General features: G+C 33.4%; 1 protein-coding gene across 1 annotated transcript in view; it reads left to right on the top strand.

Annotated features, from left to right (window-relative positions):
* COL19A1 (collagen type XIX alpha 1 chain) overlaps positions 1 to 22,325 on the top strand; it is a 317,873-nt gene that overhangs the window by 68,197 nt on the left and 227,351 nt on the right. The window contains exons 8-9 of the mRNA XM_011361196.1: positions 1,726 to 1,851; positions 2,959 to 3,024. Coding sequence (XP_011359498.1) covers positions 1,726 to 1,851; positions 2,959 to 3,024 — 192 coding nt within the window. The remainder of the gene's footprint in view (positions 1 to 1,725; positions 1,852 to 2,958; positions 3,025 to 22,325) is intronic.

Below are 22,325 nucleotides of genomic sequence, written 5' to 3'. Positions count from 1 at the left end.
AATTCAGAAAACTTTAATGTACTTGCTTAAAAATCTAATTTTGTCCTGGAATTTCAAATAAGATATGTTTCTTATTAAAATTAATATTTTATAGCATAGTCAAAGGTGAAATTTATGCAAAATAATCTATAAACATACTTCTTTGCTTCTATTGACTAGATTTTCTGTTTCTGAAGCAGTTAAGTTTCATAACTACAAACATATGATGAAGAACAAACAGACAGAAGGAGGAAATCAGGAACATTTGCTGAAAATAAATGAGAAATGTGATTAAAATTTTGAGGGCCAATTAATTAAATATGTGACAAATCAAAACCAGAGGTTTTACAAGGGTAGGAGTCCTTACTTATACATTTTATGTTCCCTTTAGGCACTTTTTAGAGATTGTGGAGAGTTTTGTAGTGAAGCCTGAGACATACTTTTAAAGTCACTTAAATCTCCAATTTAAAATGGTGAATTAATTATCCAGAGAAGAGTTGTGGACTCTAACTGGGTCTTGGTTACCTGATTGTGAACCCACGGGGCAGGTACTGGCTGGAAAATCATATCAAATCATGGATAAATGGACTGTTTTGATGATAATCGTGTTTCCTTCCAAGGTGATTTTTAGACTTGGAAACTTGTTAAGATAACTAAATAGCTAATCATTCAATCTGGAGTCAATGTGATGGACCAAGTGAGGAGAACGGAAACTAGTCGCAGTATTTCTTGGTGCTATTTTTCTTATAGTTTTTATTGTTTTCACAAGCATTAGTGTACTACCCATTTTTCAAAAAAAAAATTTTGTTGTTGTTTTGAAAGTATGTTTATTAGAGAAAACTTGGAAAATATAGCCAAACCCAAAGAGGAAAGTAATATCAACCATGATCTCCCCACAATTAATAAACTAGACAATCTTTTAGTTTTATATCCTGACAATATTTTTACATGTATATATAATTTGTGGTATACAAAGTAATGTGTGAACCCCTTCCCCTGAATTGCAAATTCAGTTTGCAAATTGCAAATTCATGAACTTACATAACTTGGTGAGGAAGGAGTCTGGTAAATGATGATGAGAGGAGAAGATACATTTATCTTCTCTAGTCTCTCCATATGGATTGACTTTTTGAGAGAAAAAAGGTTAATTGCTTTGTAACCAAATTTCCCTTTATGTTGTTCCACATGTTCTGAGCCCACTGGATAAGTATAAAATTTGCCACTTGTCTGTTACAGTGGAGACTTTTTAATAACTTTGAAGGACAGTGGTCTGGAATGAGATATACTTTATTAAATATATAGCATCTTACAGTGTGAAAAGAATTTATTTTCTACTTTTACAGACCTTTACCATCATCTTGTTGAAGTAATTGATGTTTTAAAGGTTCAAATTACATTATTTTATTTTAAATTTTGTCCCCAAAGCACATATATAGATGTTATTTATATAAATGATTTTATTGTAACTGCAGTTATTTTAAATGCTTGTTATTACTGTACTTGTCATAAAGTCACATCTTAATGCATTTCTAGTGTGTTGTCAGTGTAATAAAACACATATGAGACCTAGTGAAAGAGGAAAGGTGTTATAAACTTTCACATTCTAGTGTCAACTTTTGCTTAATTAGATAGTAGTTCTTATAGGTAACTTACCCCAGTCATACCTAGTTTGGTAGGAGCTGGTATTTGGAATGTCAGAATATTTGGAATTGATCCCATTTCCTAAAGCCTCTTTTTGAATTTTAGTGCCCAGAGCAGGATGGCTTTGGAAGTACTGCATCATTATCACTACCCGCTCATGCCAGCAAAATGTCTGCATATCTGCCAGCAAAGCAGGAACTTAAAGACCAGTGCCAGTGCATTCCAAACAAGGTATGCTAGTTTTAATCTATGCTCACTGAAAAGCCACTCTACATGGTGAGCCAGGGCCCTTAAATGTGGCTCTGGTGCACTGAATGTGTCTCGCCTTTTAGTACTAGTTAAATCAAATGCCTAAGCCACTCAGTCACTGCGGTAGGTTGAGAGAAGGGGTTCGGGGAAGAGATTCCTTGGATTTTTATCTGCATAGTTCTGAGTCTATTTGAGCTTTTTTTCAATGTGTGAATTAGAATGAATAGGAAGATAAATGGGGAGACAAACTGAACAACAGACAAGTATTGAGAACTTAACATGTGCCAAGAGTAGGCTTTAATTCTGGGAATTCACAGTTGAAGGAAACACAGTGCCTTCTCTGAGGCACATATACAAAGACACTCTACCTAGTATTTCTTTGTTATATGGAGACTGTTTATCCAGTGTCCCCGAATATCTAACAAGCTCTCTCCCTCTGCCATAAGTCGTATGGGAAATATGTAGAAGGACTCTGTTATTACTCAAAGAATTTGTTTTACTTGCACAGATATGGTTCCCTAGTCAGGAAGGCTGGGCCCATGGGCCTACATGAACTTCTTTTGTGGGTGTTAATGGCAATCATGGAGCCTATGTTAAAAGTAGGCCGAGTGATCTCTTGATAGCTGTCTTCTAAGCCCACATCTGAAGAAAGGAAAGGGGAAAGGAAACCTTGTCCCAGCACCTACAGCAGGTTGTCCCCTAGCACTGTGACTTAGTACATCCTCCTACCACGTCACTCCTGGCTGGAGGAGTGGGGACAGAGGTGAGGTAAGACTTTAGAGGAACCTTACATTTCCTCTAGTGGCTAATGCTGTATAGTAAACTCAACTGAAAGGCAAGTACGAGGTGCAGGGGCGCCTCAGAGGAGCAGCAAGTGTCCCAGTCCATGGAAGACCTCGTGAAGGAGACAATGAGGGAGAGTAGTGAGCCTCATGAACAAGGGAAGAAGGGCATTCCAGCGGAGGGCCCAGCATCAACATGAAGGGGGCATTGCTTTATCTTACTATTGTCAGCATCATATTATAAACTATTTGTCTTTAGCTCAATGTGACAGAATATTTGATACCACAGAAATTCATTTTCGCTCAGGGAGAAGAAGCAGGATTACCGGGAGCGCCGGGCTCACCTGGTCAGAAAGGGGATAAAGGAGAACCGGTAAGATACCACCCAACACTGTCAGAATGAAAGCAGATTTGTTCAAAAGTGACTTTAAAAGTTGTCCATCTCCTTTTCCTATGTCCCATACAAATGTACATTTCTGTTAAAGGCTACCAAGGGCAATATTTAAATGCTGATCACTGAAATAAGGAAGACATCAGCATTCACGTCTGTTTTTGAGTTATTACAAGGCTAGACTAAAATTTGAAAAGCTCTGAAAGCCCAAATCTTTGTACCTATAAGCTGTAAACAAAATTGTGAAGCAAGAGAGTTTAAAGTTGTGCCCTAGCCTTCTTTAGCATTCTTTTCTTCAAATACTTGAACTCTTGTTTCTCTTGTCTGCTGATGGATCCCCACTGAAGATTCTTCCTTCGATTAATAAATTTATACCTTGTTCACCCATTTCTCTCACCTCTTCCAATCCACCCCACTCCCTGGCAACCATCAGTCTGTTCTCTGTATCTATGTGTAAGTGAGATCATACAGTATTTGTCTTTTTCTGTATGACTTATTTCACTTAGTATAATGCCCTCTAGGTCATCTATGCTGTCACAAATGGTAAGATTTCATTCTTTTGTATGGCTGAGTAATATTCTATGATATATATATACTAACTCTTTTTTATCCAATTGTCTATTGATGGGCACTTAGGTTGCTTCCGTATCTGGGCTATTATAAATAATGCTGCCATGATCATAGGGATGCATATATCTTTTTGACTTAGTGTTTTGGATTTCTTTGGATAAATACCTACAAGTGGAATTGCTGAGTCATAAGTAGTTCTATTTTTATCTTTTTGAGGAACCTCCATACTGTTTTCCATAGTGGCTGCACTAATTTGCAATTTCACCAACAGTGCACAAGGATTTCCTTTTCTCTACATCCTCACCAACATTTGTTTGTTGATTTATTGATGATAGTCATTCTGACAGGTGTGAGGTGATATCTCTTTGTGGTTTTTAATTTGCATTTCTCTGATGATTAGTGACGTTGAGCAATTTTTCATATGTCTATTGACCATCTATATTTCCTCATTGGAGCAATATCTATTCAGGTCCTCTGCCCATTTTTAATTCAATTGTTAATTTTTTCGTGTTAAGTTGTTTGTGTTCTTTATAAATTTTGGGTATTAATCCCTTATCAGATGTATCGTTGGCAAATATCTTCTCCCAATCAGTAGTTTGTTTTTTCATTTTGTTGATGGTTTCCTTTGCTGTGCAAAAACTTTTTAGTTTGATGTAGACCCATTTGTTTATTTTTTTCTATTGTTTCTCTTACTCAAGGAGATATATCAACACAAATATTACTAAGAGCAATGCCAGAGAGTTTACTGCCTCTGTTTTCTTCTAGGAGTTTTATAGTTTGGGGTCTTACATTTAAGTCTTTAATCCATTTCGAGTTTATTCTTATATATGGTATAAGAAAGTAGTCTACTTTCATTTTTTTGACTGCATCTCTCCAGTTTTCCTAACACCATTTATTGAATAGACTATCTTTACTTCATTGTATATCTAGCCTCCTTTATCATAGATTGACCATACAGGCATGGGTTTATTTCTGGGCTCTCTATTCTGTTTCATTGATGTACGTGTCTGTTTTTATGCCAGTACCATGCCATTTTGATTACTATAGGATTACAGTATAGTTTGGTATCAGATGGTGTGATATCTCCGACTTTGTTCTTCTTTCTCAGGATTGCTTTGAATATTTGGAGTCTTTTATGGTTTCCTATTAATTTTAGGATTATTTATTCTAGTTCTATGAAAAATGCCATTGATATTTTGATAGAGATTGCATTGAATCTATAGATTGCTTTGGGTAGTATGGGCATTTTAACAATCTTAATTCTTCCATTCATGAGCACATATATGCTTCCATTTATTTGTGTCATTTTAAAATTCTTTCTTCAATGTCTTATACTTTTCCAAATACAAGTCTTTTACCTTCTCGGTTAAATGTATTTCTAGGTATTTTATTTATTTATTTTTTTGATGCAATCGTAAATGGGATTTTTTTTTTTCTTAATTTCTCTTTCTGGTAGTTCATTATTGGTGTATAAAAATGCAACTGATTTCTGGATATTAGTTTTTTTATCTTATTACTTTACTGAATTCATTTTTCAGTTCTTGTAGTGTTTTGGTGGCAGTTTTTTAGGGTTCTCTACATATAATATCATGTCATCTACAAATGACAGTTTTACTTCTTCCTTTCCAGTTTGGATGTCTTTTATTTCTTTTTCTTATCTGATTGCTGTGGCTAGGACTTCCAATACTATGTTGAATAAAATTGGTGAAAGTGGACCACTTTCTTGAAGTGATCTTCAATAAAACATTTTAGCTTTTCCCTGTTGAATATGATGTTAGTTGTGGGTTTGCCATATATGGCCTTTATTATGTTCCCTCTAGTCCCACTTTGCTGAAAGTTTTATCATAAACAATGCTGGATTTTGTCAAATGCTTTTTCTGCATCAATTGATATGATCGTATGATTTTTATCCTTCATTTTACTTCTGTGGTATATCACATTAATTGATTTGCAGATATTGAACCAATCTTGCATCTCAGAAATAAATCCCACTTGATCATAGTGTATGATCTTTTTAATGTATTCCTGATTCAGTTTGCTAATGTTTTGTTGAGGATTTTTGTATTTGTGTTCACCAGGGATATTAGCCTATATTTTCTTTTTTTGTAGTGTCTTTGTCTGGTTTGGGAATCAGGATGATGCTGGCTTTGTAAAATGAGCTTTGGAGCTTTCCCTCCTCTTGAACTTTTGGAATAGTTTGGAAAGGGTAGGTGTCAATTCTTCTTTTAGTGTTTGGTAAGATTGACTCGTGAAACCGTTCTATCTAAGACTTTTCTTTGTTGGAGGTTTTTTGATTACTGATTCAATTTCATTAATAGTTTTATTCTGTCCATATTTTCTGTTTCTTCTTGCCTCAGTCTTGGAAGATTGTATGTTGTTAGAATTTATTCATTTTTCCAGATTGTCCGATTTGTTGGCATGTAATTGTTCATAGTAATTTCTTATAATCCTTTGTATTTTCTGTGGTGTCAGTTGTCACTTCTTCTCTTTCATTTTTGACTTTATTTTGAGGGGTCCTCTTTTTCTTGATGAGTCTTGTTAAAGGTTTATCAATTTTGTTTATCTTTTCAAAGAACCAGCTCTTGGTTTCATTGATCTTTTGCACTGCTTTTTTAAAAACTCTATTTCATTTATTTTTGCTCCGATCTTTATTTCCTTTCTTTTGCTCTCTTTGGACTTTGTTTGTTGTTCTTTTTCTAATCCCTTTAGATGTCGGGTTAGTTTGTTTATTAAAGATTTTTCTTTCTTTTTCTTTTTCCTTATTTTTATTTTTATTTTTTGTATTGCTATGAATTTCCCTCCTAGAACTGCTTTCTTCATGTCCCACAAATTTGGGGTCATTGTGTTTTTATTTTCATTTGTCTCAATGTATCTTTTGATTTTGTCTTTGATCTCGTCATTAACATGTTTATTGTTTAGTAGCATGTTGTTTAGTCTCCGTGTGTTTGTGCGTTTTTCAGTTTTCTTCTTGTAATTGGTTTCTAGTTTCATACCATTTTGGTCAGAGAAGATGCTTGATATGATTTCAATCTTCTTAAATTTTGGAGACTTGTTTTGTGGCCTAACATATGGTTAATCCTGGAAAATGTTCTGTGTGCACTTGAAAAGAATGTATATTCAGCTTCTTGGGGTGAAATGATCTAAAAATAACAATTAAATCCATCTATCTAACATGTCTTTTAAAGTTGCTATTTTCTTATCGATTTTCTGTCTAGATGACCTATCGCTCTCAGTGGAGCATTAAAGTCCCCTACAATTACTGTATTACTGTTGGTCTCTCCCTTTATATCTGTCAATATTTGCTTTATGAATATAGATACTCCAGGATACCTTTGGTTTTGATATCATTATATGAAAATTTAAAATAAACAATACCTAGGTCTGTGAACCTCTTCAAACTGAACATATAAATTATAAAGCAATAGCTAGTATTTTTTGAGTGCTTACCATATACTAGATACTGAGAAGAGTGTTATAAATGTTATCTTTTTGGTCCTTACAACTCTTCATGTTAGGTATCAGTATTACTATTTTACAGAAGGCCAAATTGAGATTTAAGGAGGTTAAATTGTTGCCCAAGGCTACATGGTAAATGGTCAAATTGGAATCTGATTCCAAGCCTGTTACCTCTAGTGTCCTTCTCTTAGCCAGTATGCATTGTATGCATTTTGATGGTTGCTCTATATTTTAAAAGCACTTCAGTAGTAATTATCTGTGTTCTTTGATCATGGTCCTTGCACTGTAATATCTTATTTTACCTTCATAACCTCATAAAAATGTCAACCTAATATTTTTAACCTCATTTTGCAACTGAGAGAAACATGTACAAGTAAAATGATGTGCCCAAGGTAATAGAATTAAGAAGATTTATAGAGTAGAAAGATCTCTGGATTAATCCCAGCTCTTCTCAGGTTAGCACTGTGAACTTGGCTAAGCCATCCAGTCCTTCAGGCTTCATTTCCCTCATTCGTAAAGGTGGGTGTTTCACCTAACAGTTCTATGTACATCTTAAGGCTGACACAAAAGTGCTTTGAAAAGGCATATGTGGCTTAATTGTTGGTGATTGTGATGTGATATGCATTAATATTTCTTAACTCGACCTTCTTATTCTTTGACTTACAAATTCTATCAATTTAAGATTTTTGGCATAGAAACAAATTTCATATGTCAGTTTTAGAAGGGGTAAAATACTTTTAAATATCCTTGTCCCTTTTAAAAGCATTTTTGCATGAGAAGTATGATCCTAATTATTAAGAAAATCATCAAATCACCTTTAAATGATTCTTTAAAAAGATTAAGTACTGAGTTATTTTTGTTAGAACATATATTTTTTAAAGACTCATTCTTTTGTTCATATACTTTAATCATAAGTATATATTTCCTACTTTAACATCTAAATTCATTCATTCATTCATTCATTCAACAACTGTTTATCGAGTTCCTATTATAACAAAAAGTGGCCTAAGTTCAGTGAGAAAGCACAGGACTTGTTCTCACTGAGTTTATAATCTAGCAATAATTTGTTCAAAGAGGCTTCCCTCCTTCTATAGGAACAAAAACCAGTAGAAAAGAACAAGGAAAGAAGGAACCAGTAAAAATAATGATTATTAGCAAATTTATTGTATGGCAAATCTATAAAATATATAAAAATGTATCTTAGAGCTAGTATAAAATGTGTCTTTCCATTTATGATATATTTTTAAAATATTAACATTTGTTTTAACTTCCAGACTACACAAAATTTATAGTGGCAAAAAATTTTAGTGGCAGAAACAGCTGGGATAAAATAAATTGATAATCTATAAAACAAAGCAAATAATTAACCTATATGCTTCCTTTTATTTTTTAATACAAATGCCAGCACTTCATTAAACCAGCATAATCCTTGCTGTGTAAATATGACTTCAGATGATCATGGCCATGAATGTTTTCAGCTTTCCTGGCACTTATAATACACATGGATGTATTGTCTCATTTTAAGGAGTTGGTGATGAGTCTGTCCCGGTTGTACCATGTGATCCTGCTACTTTAATGTGCAACAAATAAAGATGGCATTCCTCTGTGTTTAAGTCTTGTATATAATTTTTATTACTAGAGTAGGTGCACAAAATAATGCTTGAATAGCTTGAAATCGAAAGTCATTTTGCTGTAAGGCATATCAAATAGATAGTTGTGTGAAATGACCAGAAGTAAAGTGTTACCAAGGGAACCTGATGTTGATCTCAAGGTTTTCCTTTTTGTCTATAAGATCTAGAAAGTATATTTAAGGGAGGTATAGGACAGAATATAAGGAATATCACTTTGGAGCCGGAACCACTTGGGATTGAATCCTGTTCACCTCTTACTTCCTTTGAAAACACCTAGTCACTGGTTCATTGTGAATGAGTATAATAAACTGTATAAAAAACACTTAGTATCAGAAACTGGCACATAATAGATATTCAACAAAGATGTTTCCTCTGCTTTCCTATCCAGAGTTTAATTGTCCACATGTTGAAGGAGAGGGCAAATAATCTTTTTAGCTTGAATTTATTTTCTTATGTGACTTGACCAAAAAACAAAGAAATCTTCATTTATGAGATAATCCCTTACAATTTTCAATTGATTAAAAGTTTTAGTATATAAATATCATAAGTCGTTATATGCTACTTTTAGTAAATATTATTAACTTATTGATTGTTAATTTCTTTTAAAGATCACTAAATGATGTAAATATTTCATTCAAATCTGTCTTTTGTTTCCAGTACTATTTCACAAGACTATTTTTTAGATGTAGTGTACTAGGTTTTGAAGAGATTCCTTGCATTGTTATGCTTAGATAATGTTGGTTAAGAACCATCCAGAGGCACCTATAATTTACTTTTTTTCGTTAACTATAAGATATATATTACTTATCTTGTGCATTTTACTTTTGATGCAGTGAGATAAAATGAGAAAAGTCTTAAGAATACAATTTCCAAATCTTTTTTCAAATTATATATTACTCATAATATTTCTAAAGGTTTTAAATTTTGAAAATCTTTACTGTAATCTGCAGCAGTTTTATAAAGAGCAAATTTACTTTTATTTATGCCCATACACTATGAGTTAGACAAATCTTCCGAATAATCATGTAAACCCTGTCCTGTCTGGGTCAAAATGCACAAATAGTTTTCTGTCTCACTTAAGATAAATGCCAAAGCTCTAACCATGCTTTATAAGGCTTCACAGACTGTGTAGAGCTCTCCATACCCGACTTCCCACTCCCTGTATCATTACCTACCCTCTCCCTTTGTTCACTCCTGTTCCGAGATCTTTGCAGCAGGTTGCGTATACCTGAGATGTTCTCTTCGCTATTCACTTGGCACTGTCCTTTACATCATGTAGGCTCTTGCTCAGAAATGAGTTTAAAATTCTATTCTGACATTTCTCTATAAAATCATTCTTTCATTCCACCTCTATCCTCTTTCTTAGCATTTTTAATGTCACCTGACATGTTATCATTATATGTCTATTTCTCCACTAGAATTGGAGTTCTGTGAGCACCATACATAGAATAGCACATAATAGGAACTAAAAAATATATTGAATGAATGAAGAACACTATACCTCAGGGAAAGTTTAATCAACTTAGCTGTTTCTAGAACCTATAAATTCAATGCCCCAAATGCTCAGGGAACCCTGCCAAGCAGAGCAAAGGGTCAATTTGCAGAGAAAGAGCTAGATAAATCATAAAGGACTGTTTTATTATTCACTGTTGTTCTAACACCTTTTTTTCTTTAAAAATCAAAAGTTTTTTTCACATAGTGACCTGACTAATTTTAGTTTGATATTTCCAATTAATGAAAAATCAGAAATATTTGAGAAAAAGCCACAAGTTTTGACATGATTTAATGTTTATTTTTATTTACCTATTTTCTCATCCCTACTGTTATGCTTCATTAATCTATTTACTGCTTTTTAAATTTTTTATAAGAGTGATGACCCTTTCTCATGGAGTAAGATGATTTGAAATCCAAATACTGCTTGTATTTGAACACCTAGATGTGATCAGTATTCTATATCAAGACACCTAATCAAACCATTCTAACCATGCCCTCTGTCTAAGACTAAACTCTGGATGAGATTATTTGAAATAATAATTAATACTTTTCAGACTCAATTATTATAATTTTCTGAATCTTTTAATTCCCTTTTCTTAACAAGTTTAGTTGGCAACCTAATTACTTAGCAACCACATTAATTTCTCAGTTCTTTGAGACCCTTGCTAATACCCTCAACTCACTTCAGAGCTGAAATTCTCTCAGAGTTTTATAAAATAGCAGCTCAATTTCAGTGTTCCTGAACTTAAAGAGTGTGATCTGTGCTCTATTTTGGGAATAATTTTCTAATTTATTTTTGTATTATCTTTCACATATCCAGTTAATTTCTCAAAAAGTATAGACTTGATGAAATGATTGCTTTGCTAATATACTTTTAAAGAAAATCAAAACAATTTAAAAGGAATAAGTTAGCTTACTTGACTCTATAGTCAAAAACTTTGGTATTGATTCCTTGCTACTACCCCATCCTCCAATCTCACTATGTGGAGGTTTCCATTTCGAATGGTATAGTATGTTAACCCAGAGAGTACTAGTGAGTTTCCCTTTATTTTCTTTGCAATCTGACGTTACATATATGCCCATTCTGTAGTCACACCACACCAGTAAAAAAAATAATCAAGTCAAAATATGTTCATAATTTTTTAAAAGAAGGAATATTTTACCTTAGTAATAATAGTAATCCTCACAGAAGTAGGCTATAACATTACGCTTTTGAGTTTTTGTGTATGTCAATTAAGAAATAAAGAATATTTCTTCATTTTTTCTAATCTATTATTGCATATATTGGACTAGTTGACAGATTCTTTCTGTTTTTGTATCAATTTTACCCAAAATATTATAATCTCTTCTAATCTTTAGGTAATTGAAGTTGAAATTTGTGTGCCTTAAATCTGAAACTAACCTACAATATGTATCATAATGGCATTATATACTCATAAAATTCTAATATATTTCTTCATATCTACCAAGCATAAGTGATAGAGAAACTCATTCGAGAAATTTATATTATTTTCCATTGTTCCAAGGATAAATTCATGATAGAGCCATCAAGGCAGATATTGGCAACTCATCAGCCTCATTGAGCACATTTTTCTAGTTTAGGTGGGAGAGCAGAGAAGCTGAGAATCAGATTGACTCAGCTTCAGGGTTTTTCCTGGAGGATGTAATGGAAGGTCAGGCACACTGAGTGAAATAAATATGGGTTCCTTAGAGTCTGAAATTTCATGACTTATTTGAGTTGAAAGAATCAGGTATTAGCTGAGGGAACAGCAACAGAATCATTCCTTACCTCTGATAAATATAGAAGAAATGACAAAGCTGATTTACATGTGTCTGTGTAGAGAATGTCTAGTTTTAGTTCCAATTAGCACTTGGATATTTATAAATTCTTAATTTTTTGATAAATTATTAATTGTCAGAAGTATAGTGTAATATCTTGTGAACAATATGAGGAAGGAACTTTGCTTTAGGTGCAAGCAAAAGCATCTCATTTATGAAAAGCTAGACCCTCTTTGACAACATTAGCAATTAATACACCTTTGGAAAAAACCTCCTAATGAGCATTTCTATATTTTAGGGTACAGTTGGTATTCAAGGTGGATTTGGTGCTCCTAGAATTCCAGGGGAAAAGGTACACTGATTTGCTATCTGATACAAACTTTGTTTTATAAGTTTGGGAAGGGAAAATATATAGAACGAGTCAGACCGTTCAGGGTTCAGCGACCTGTGGCCCTGCAGCAGGGCTTCCAAAAACTCCTGCTGTACAATTTTGTAAATGAAGTTTTACCAGAACATGACACTCATTTGTTTTCATATTGCCTAAGTCTGCTTGTGTGCTACACAGCAGTGAAGTAATTGTGTCAGAGATTATATGGCCCGCAAAATCTAAAATATTTACCATCTGGCCCTTTGCAGAAAAAACTTGCTGACGGCTGCTACACTGGCCCTTCTCATAAGAGCACCGAAGCTTCTTGATTTCTCTATTTTATGTGTGGTATAGTATCTTTTAATACATATTTCAGTGTAGACATAAACATTTAAATTAATCTAGTACCGCATGAGATGTTATAAATAAAAATATAAGAAATATATTTTAATCAATAAAATGCTGTGAATATAGTATTTATCTCCTAAGATGGTTGATTTTCACATCATCTTCTCTAATACTATAAAGATGATTCTAAATAATAAATTTTCTTACGAGGTTAGTTTTACAGTTCAGCATCTTATTCAAGTTCAGTTTTTATAGAAACTTAAAATAAGTGTTATATTTACAAATTAAACTGCAATTACCTTATTTTTCATTACACGTGTGTGATATATGTATACACACAGACACATTTATATAATATGGATTATTAGTTTCATAAGTTAATGCTAAAAAAATTCTCCTCTTCACTAAAATAAGTTTAGTATAAGTTTCTATAGTCATTCTAACTGCACTAATTATCAAATGAGTCAATTGTGCCTCATTATGTAGAAGACGGTGACCCTTGTGGTTATTAACCTAAAGTTGCCATGGGAATAACTGAAGCCGAAGTGGTAGAAGGTTCAGAAATTATCAGACAGATATTTTTTGAGTCCTTAAACTTGTCTCATATCTGACTGCTTCACTGATACTGCTTTTTAGTTTTTAGAAATTATTCAGCCTGGTATGCAATTTTTTACTCCTGTAATAGTATAAATGCTAAACTCAGTAAATCCAACAAACTTTGTTGAACAATGATACCTTGCTGCAAGTTAGTGTTTCTGTGGGCTACTATCTTGCTTAAGCTCGCTGATGACATTCATTGAAGACTCCATCATAAGTAAAATCTCCTTCAAACACTTGTTTAAAATGGTCTAGTGCCTTCAAAATGCCTTTTCCTCTAGAGAATACTACTTAACACTTCCCCTAACTCCTAAAGAGATTGTCCCAATCCGGAGTCGCTTTATACCCTTATCTGACCAACCTCTTTTTGAAATATATCATAGCAATCTGATTGTTTAGATTTCAGATCACTGGGATTTTTCAAGTTACTTTCAATAGAGAAACTTTTTTTAAAAAGCGATATACAGAATCACTGAAGTACTTGTACTATAAAATAGATTATTGGATTTCTTTACATTTTTTGTAAAGTTAGATTTATATAAGTTCACACAATGAGTTGTGAGAAAGCAGAATAAAATTCCCCTGGAATACTTTGAAACAGAATTTGCTAAGTTCAGTATTCCAAAGTGACCTCCCTGGGATACTATTTGGGAAAACCAAATATAAAATGCTACTAAGAGGCTGTGGAGGAGGCTCTCAGCTCCTGAAAAGGTGAGATCAACAAATTGGATTCAGTATAAGAACTAGGTGAAATAATCAACAGGCTCACCCCAGTCAAAAGCTAGTCAAATAAATCTCAATCAAGGGCCATGAGAGTAAGAAAGCAACAAGCTAAAAAGTTAGGTACATAGGCTAAGAAATTCTCTAGGAAAAAAATAGTTTCTTAGAAAAGAAATGGCATTTGGGGCGAAGTGAAGGGGAGCAAGACATTGTAGTGGAGACAAACATTAGTCAGAATTAAAATTTTTGTTTTTTGTTTTTTTCCCAGAAGCCTAAATTTGTAGAAAGAATTTTATGTGATAATTCATCCTATACTCTACTTAGAGTAAAACTTCAATGAATATAATGAAATATTCCAGCTACTGGTAAACTAGTTGAACCTAGTAATTCTGGGAATTGGAGGTTTTAGCCCTTGGGGACCATTTGGTCAAAATGGTGATGGAGTGAGTCTCACAAAATCAACGAGCTTCAGTATCTATACAAAGACATTGTCTTCAGGGGAGTTAAAAGCTAATATGACCAAAGAGAAGCTGTAAATAATGTGGTTTAAAACAAACACAAAAATTGTCCTGGCAAACACCGTCTCATGTTTTCTTGAGCAGTATTCTTTGGGTCTAATTTATTTGAGTCGTTCTTAAAGAACCTCACAGACAATTAGAGAATTTGTGCAGCTTCCAGTGCTGCTAAACACGGTATCAGGCTACATTTAGCTCTTGGATCTTGGTTTCATGCATCTTCACTGACCTTCCACAGTGGCTATACCCTACTGATATCTGTAGAATCACTAAGTCTGACCATATCCTCTCCTCAAGGTAGAGCCACTGGCATTGCCAGGTCTACTTCTAACCTGTCACTCTATTTAGTTGTTAAAGGGATGTAACATTTGCAAGTGAAAAAGTACCACCTCAAAAATGTTTTTCTCACTTCTATAATCTCCAGGTTATCATTTATTTAAAATAACTAATAAATATATACAAAATCTAAGTAACAAGAAAGCTACTATGTTATCTGATGGCACGGTTAAAACATTATAAATATTTGACTCCAATGAAGATATATCAAATTTTTTTTAATTCTTAAAATTAAAAAAAATATTAAAGTTGTAAAGATAAGCACTTATGTTTGGGATAAAATACTTTCATTGTTTTATAATGAATAATAACTTGATTGATTTTTCTGAGTAAGTTTCCAAAGAAAATTCATTAATTCTTAAAGTATTATGTATCTTCAGAGCTATATCTCCTACAGTTGACTTAATGTGATTCATATGCATCTTTCAGAGTATTCATACAGTATCCCCAAGCTTATAATTAAAAGTGCTTAAGTATTCTGTTAAAAGATAAAATAAAAAAGATGAGTTGTCTTACTTGGAGCAAGAACATATGCAAAATGCCATCGAACATATATCTCAGGTATAATATTCTCAAAGTGAAGTTCTTTATTTTTTAAGGTTTAGTATTTAAACTCAAAAACTGATTTATAATAATGGAGTGAGGCATATTCTGAGCAGTGTAGAATAGAATTTGTATATTAGCTGCACTTAGTTATGTCCAATGTGATACAGTAATAAATTAAATGCTTTGCATATAAATCCCATTATTCTAAAATAAACCTATACTTTGAAGTTTGGCTAGGTGATAGCAAATTTTTTTAATGTCAAGGCCCTGTAAAGTATTAGTTTACAGAGGTGGTATTATTCTTCTGAGGCCCAGGAGAAAAATAGTACACTAAACACACTATATTATTAAATCAATTTATGGAATATGGAGTCATGAAGACTTTGAAGTTGAAGAACTGTAGCATTTAATTATGTTGTTTCATAATTATAATACTCATCATCTGATACAAACTTGACTAGACATTCTATCCTGATATACAGCCTTACTGCCAACACATCACAGAAAAATAACTGTCCTTTTACATTTCTTCAGCACAGCTAGGATTTTGCTTAAGAGATTTGGTAAATATTCTTTTCTGGGTTCATATAAGAAAATCTATTCCATAGAGCAAGAGTTATTAGTTATCAGGCATTTGGTGACTTCTGGTAAGCTTAGCTGGAGAGAAGCCATGTTAAGTCAAATAAGTAAATTGGATGGCCCAGTTTCCAAGAAAAATGAATGACTATGTAAATAAAATTACACACATGCACACACATACACATGCACACATGCACTCACAACTGATATCCTCATTGTATGCAGTGGGAAAATGAGATGAAGATTTGGACGCTGAGAGCAAATCCTGCTCACCGTGTTACCTCCAAACATAACACTCAAAATATGCTTGTATTCATTACCTGAATATTTCAAATGAAAAATTGCCTCATTCTCTATGTCACTTATGTATGTCACATATCAGATATGTTTTTTGAAAAGTGGGGATTTTTTTAAAAAATAGGAATAATTATTTTACGATAATCTTAAATTCTAATAATATGATAATAAAAATTGAATAAACATAGAACTCAATTTATGCTAAAACCAATTTTCTGTCTGCTAAGTTATCTAGAATTTATCCTAAATGTTTACTTTAACAGAAAAATAAATCTTACTAAATTAATTTTGCCTCTCACGGAGTAGGTATGCAGTAAATGATAGCCATCACTATTGTACCATTCAAGTATTAGACTGGCTGGGTTTAAATCTCAGCTCAAAGCCTCACTCTGTAATTTAGGACATGTCTCTTATTTTCTCTGTTTCTTTAGGACGTGTCTCTTGGTTTCTTCTAACTTTTCTGTTTTATAAAATGGGAATTATATTGTACCTACTTCTAGTTTTGTCTTAAAGATTAAATGAGATTTTGAAAGTGCCAGCTGAGTGCCCGGTTTATAAAGATTTGGTTAACAATAGATACAATTTTGAAAGAAAACAGTTTGATGATTCTAGTAATGAGATTAAATTAGAATTCATTTGAGGGAATTTATATTATTTATTCAAAATATATTTAGTGGAAAAATGTTGAAAGTCACATATCTTAGATAACTTTGACCTCTTAATACATACTAGATCTTAGCAAACCAATGAATTTTTTATTTAACCAAAATATGTATTAGTATAAACTTTTATAATGATAATAATAGCAGCCATTTACACAATAATTATTATGAGCTAAACTTTGTCAAGGGACTTATTTACATTATTTTATTCATTCCTCACAATATCTCTATGAAGTAAGAGTTATCATCCCTATTTCACAGATTAAGAAACCGAGACTTAGAGAGAATAAAAACTTCTCCAAAGTTTCGTATCTAACAAATAGTGGAGTGAAGATTTGAATCTCTATCCACATGAATCCATAGCTCTTGCAGCTTTACCATATTTCTTGAGGTAGCTCAATTATCCAGATTTCCTTTGCACAGACAATTTCAAATTAGATAAACTCATTTGCCTGCAGCCTACAAAGGGAACAGCACAAAGAGATTCCTACATTCTGCTCCTGGAAAGGCTGTGTCCCTTCTCTTAAAATCTGTGCATCCCTTTAAAAGTCTACCAAACCTTAGAGATTCTGACTGTCCCATCCTCAGAAAAATTGTGTCCACCTATTAAAAAATCATCATCTTGTGTTTTTCACCAAATAAAAGGATTTGTCTAGCTTTACCTTTCAAAATAAGTAGTATGAAAACTATGGTTTTATTTTGTTTGGTTTCCAAATTATATTTGAAATATGCTTTTAAACTTCCCATACCTACCTGACTTTCTGGAGATCTTTATTTTCCCTGCATGCCCACCTCCGGTCAGGCCAGCCATGGCCACACTCTCCAGATTAACCTTTCTTCTACACCCAACCTAGAAAATTCTCTATGTTCTCCACCAAATATTACATATATAATAAAAAGGTATATTTATTTGATCAAAACCTATAGTGTTTAACCTAGTACCATGACTTTATAAAAAAAAAAAAGTCAAACTTCTAGAGGTAAAAATCCATATGCATTAAGTGCACTTAAGAAGTATATCTGATAACATGGTGAGAGAGTTGCCTAGTTGCTTGTCTTGAAAATAGCTGGGCTAACTATTCTCATTACGAGAAGCTTTGTGTGATGAGTCTTTTCAACGTAAACTCTGAAGTCCTGTCTTTTAGAGGGATGAGACTGAACTGGGCAGAACTATTGTTCCCTAACTATCTTTGTATTTCTTTTCTGTTGGAAAATGAAATGACTGCAGTCTTTGAATCTCGATTTTCCTTTAAAAAGACATTTCATGAGAAGACTGCAGCTTCTGGAAATAAAGGCAGATGCTTTGCAGTTTATGAAAGTGCAGACAAGCCTGGTAGCTGTTATGAATTATAATGAACTCTCCGACAGCTCTGTTCCAGATGTAGCATTAATGCCTCAGAAACTCAGAAACTATAGGTGTTTATTGAAAAAACTAGAGAATTTTTAGAAGTCATTTGACTTTCTGTATTATCTAGTTTCACCTAATTTTCCATTGAATTTAGAATTAAAATTAATTTCAGAGTCCCTCCCAACTTAAAAAAGTTAAAAATAAAGTTAAAATGCCTATTTTTATGTGACAATTTATTGTTGCAATCAAAACTAAATGAGGAGGAGGAAAAAGGACAATCCAACTTCATTCTAACAATGGATATTTCTTTCCTGTGAAATTGTTAAGGTTAAAAAACAAGTAGGAGCTCTATATTAGAGAAAATATCTCTTAAACGGAGACTCATCTGTATATTCCTGTATTTCAGAACATTTTGCAATAAGTGAAAGTATAGCCAAATCTGGATATAGGATGGAACTTCTTTACCATAACCAATATTCACAGAAAAAAAAAATGACCACGAAGAACTCAAGTTTATCAACCCACTTGTTGGCTTCACTTACGAAAGTTACAAGAATGATACTTGAATTATCAATGAAAAATAACTGCCTTTACATGAAGGAAGTCTCATTTAATTGTCTTATCTCTGGGTAGTTTATTGTCACAATACAGCACTAAAATAAGCAGAAACATGAGAAGGACAGAGGTAATAGAAGGACAGGAAAAAGAAAAAGAAGCTTGCTCACTCTGCAGTTAATTTTATTTCTTAATGGTTTCTTATTCCCTTCTAATGCCTTCCACTCGCACCCCAAGTAGAGCAGTTGGCAGAGAACACAACAGATGGATGACAAGCTCAACACATGCAGTGGATCTGGCACTCAGGCACTTGACTTTTATTTGCTAAACAGTTAGCCAGATTTCAAGAACCTAGTCTGCAAATGTTCCTATTTGGTTTAATGTACTGTGAGAATCTAGCACATAAATATTAAAATATTTCCATAACTCAGATCATATACTCTCTGTTTCTCTGCATAGTTTAGTAGCTAATTATTTTATTCTTGACATAGATGGCTTAGATACAGTGAACTTCAAGATGTAATTGGTATTTTATACAGATATCTATAATTTCAGATATTAGAGTTCTCCTAAAGCAGCTCTGTCTAAAGGAGCTTTTAGCTAGCCAAGTGAGGGACAACTGTGCCAGTGTAAGGTACTGAACGAAACTGTTAGGTAGAAAATTGAGAGGATAATCACAGACAATTCACTGTATTTTCCCAGATAACTAAATCCAAAACTCAAACAAAATTTCATCTTTTTCATGAAGTCTCCCCGGCCACTAGCAGATTTAACAGCCCCATTCACCCTGCTCACATAGCATGTTATTTACATTACCAATATAGTTTGTGTCTTTGTCCCCAGTATGAGCTCCTGAAGAACAAGGACTTGGTATTTCTCTCACCCCTGAATCCTCAGCACCTGGCCCCACGTATGGCATCTGATTGGTTCTGGATAAATGTTTGTGGAGTTGTTCAGAACTCAAGTGGACTTATTAGCCCTAGGCTAATAGAAGGAAGAAATAGAGGATAATTATTAGAAAACTCTGCTGAGTGGGGGGGGGGGATTGGAAAAGGCCCCCAATGGCAGCAATACTTCAATGCATGTCTTCTGTACTTTATGCAAAAGCGTACTTGAGGGGAGTAGTAGAGTAGGAGGCTCTCTTATCTACATAGCAAAGCTTATAGACAATGCTTCCTAGAATGAACTGTAATAGAAGTGTGTGAGGCTCCAGAATTTGTTCCCCTTTTTCTCTTGGAGAAACTACATTCTCCTTTCCCTCTCAAGCATAAATCTTCAGGTTATTTTGCTCTTTTTTTCCAAACTAGGTTTGGAAATCTTCTGACTTTCTTGTAACAGTGCTAAGACATGGTCTTTCTCCATTTATTCGCAACCATTTACTTCAGGGCTAAAGATAAGTAGCCAATGACTTCAGTGCATTTGAGCTACAGTAGAAGTAATTGATATGGAGTAGAACTATAAATTACTCATCACGAGGAATACTTTGGACAGGAAATAGTTTGCAGTTACTGGTATCTCACTTTCCTCAATTAGGAGCTTACTGATGACACCATCCTCTTTATGTCTTAAATCATCTTTCACGGTTTAGAATACTTGATTCAGACTTTAATTTATATACTTTAGATCTTTCAGGAGATGATTCACATCGAGTGTCTTCTAGTTCTCTAGTACTTTTAGGAAGTTTCAGGTTTACTTAAAAACTGCCTTACAGCTAATCTAATAATAAAACAAAAAGCCCAAACACTTGTTCTTGGCAAACCTACTTTAAGAAAATCATCACAATTACATAGGAGCCCAGGTTTTGCAATAGGTTCTACAACATTGGCCAAGGCTCAATCCCCTAACTTTGCTATATATGAAAAGAAATGTTTACCTCTGTAAACTATTTCAAAATTATTTATTTTTTAATTTAAATAACTTATTTAATTTAAATAATTTAAATAATTGAATAATTTGTATTCAATTAATTTCATACAGGATTGTAAAATATATCCCCTTTGAAAGGAAAACATAATGGTTGTAGCTGACTACAAGCTCAACTTACATAAGCAATTTAGCATTAAAAAAAGCAAGTTGCATTAATGGAGGCAGTATAGTATTCAGAACAAGGTGGGGTGTGTGTGTGTGTGTGTGTGTGTGTGTGTTAACAGTTTTGCTCCCTATTCTGTGTGGATGAAACTATTTCTGGAGTGATATGCTGAATTCTGAGTGCTACATTTTAAAAGACATAATATCGGCTGACCAGCAGGTGCCCAGAGAACAATGACCATAATATCAAGGGACTCCAAACTATTATTTATTTATTTATTTATTTATTTATTTATTTATTTATTTATTAAATTAAAAATTATTGGGGGGTGACATTGATTAACAAAATCAAATAAGTTTTAAGTGTACAATTCAACATTGTCATATGTATTACATGTGTGTTCACCACCCAAACAGATTTTCTTCCGTGACCAAATATTTGACCCCTTTTAACCCCTACCTACCTCTCCCCTCCTCCTTCACTCTGGTAACCACTACTCCACAGTCTGTGTCCATGACTCTCTGTTCGTTTTGTTTGTTTGTTATGTTTGTTTGTTGCTTTCAGTTTTATAGTCCACATATGAGTGAAATCGTATGATTTTCAACTTTTTCTATCTGACTTATTTCATGTAGCACAATTATCTCAGGATCCATCCATGTTGTAGCAAATGGCAGTTTTTCACCTTTTCTTATGGCTGAGTAATATTCCATTGTGTATATGTACACATCTTCTTTATGCAGTCATCATAAGATACCTTGGTCGCTTCCATGTCTCGGCCACCAGGAATAATGTTGCTGTGAACATTGGGGTGCATATATCTTTGTGGATAAATGTTTTCAGTTTTTTGGGGGGTAAATACCCAAACTATCATTTAAAAAGTAATTAATTTACTGAATAGAAGGCTTGATAGTGACACAAAGGGATGTCATGTACAGTAAGACTCATAGATTTTTTTTTCCTGTGTGAAATAAGACCAATGGGCAGAAATTTGAGGAAGGTTAATTTGAGTTCAGAAAACATTGTTTTAGTATCCACACCTAGATTTTTTGTTTGTTTTGCTCTCCACAATGCAAATTAAACAGCAAAATACTTAACTTTAAGAAGCTTGGAGGAGAGTCAGTACTCAACAGATTCTTTTGTGGAGGTGGTAAATATAAGTGTATGAATTTCTACTTGTCCCTATAATCAATAATAGCCATCCTTCTTGTTTCCTAGGTATGGGCACCTGCATGTGATTACACACTTGGGTTAGAAGGTTTTGAGATACTAGATGTTGAGTTCTGTTACTACTAACTCCCCATACATACATTACTATGATTAGGACATGTATCAGCATACGTTACATTTGGTGTGCTGGGTTCCCCTTCTTTGAAATGACCCATAAAAATAAGTAATAATAGGGTCTTATTTATTTTATGATTAAGAATGTTTTAAATTTGTCTATCCTGAGCATG

Source organism: Pteropus vampyrus, unplaced genomic scaffold (genome assembly GCF_000151845.1).
Source record: "Pteropus vampyrus isolate Shadow unplaced genomic scaffold, Pvam_2.0 Scaffold64, whole genome shotgun sequence".
In the NCBI taxonomy this organism is placed as follows: domain Eukaryota; kingdom Metazoa; phylum Chordata; class Mammalia; order Chiroptera; family Pteropodidae; genus Pteropus; species Pteropus vampyrus.
The sequence above is the reverse complement of the archived record's forward strand: the minus strand, read 5'-3'. Positions and strand labels throughout refer to the sequence as shown.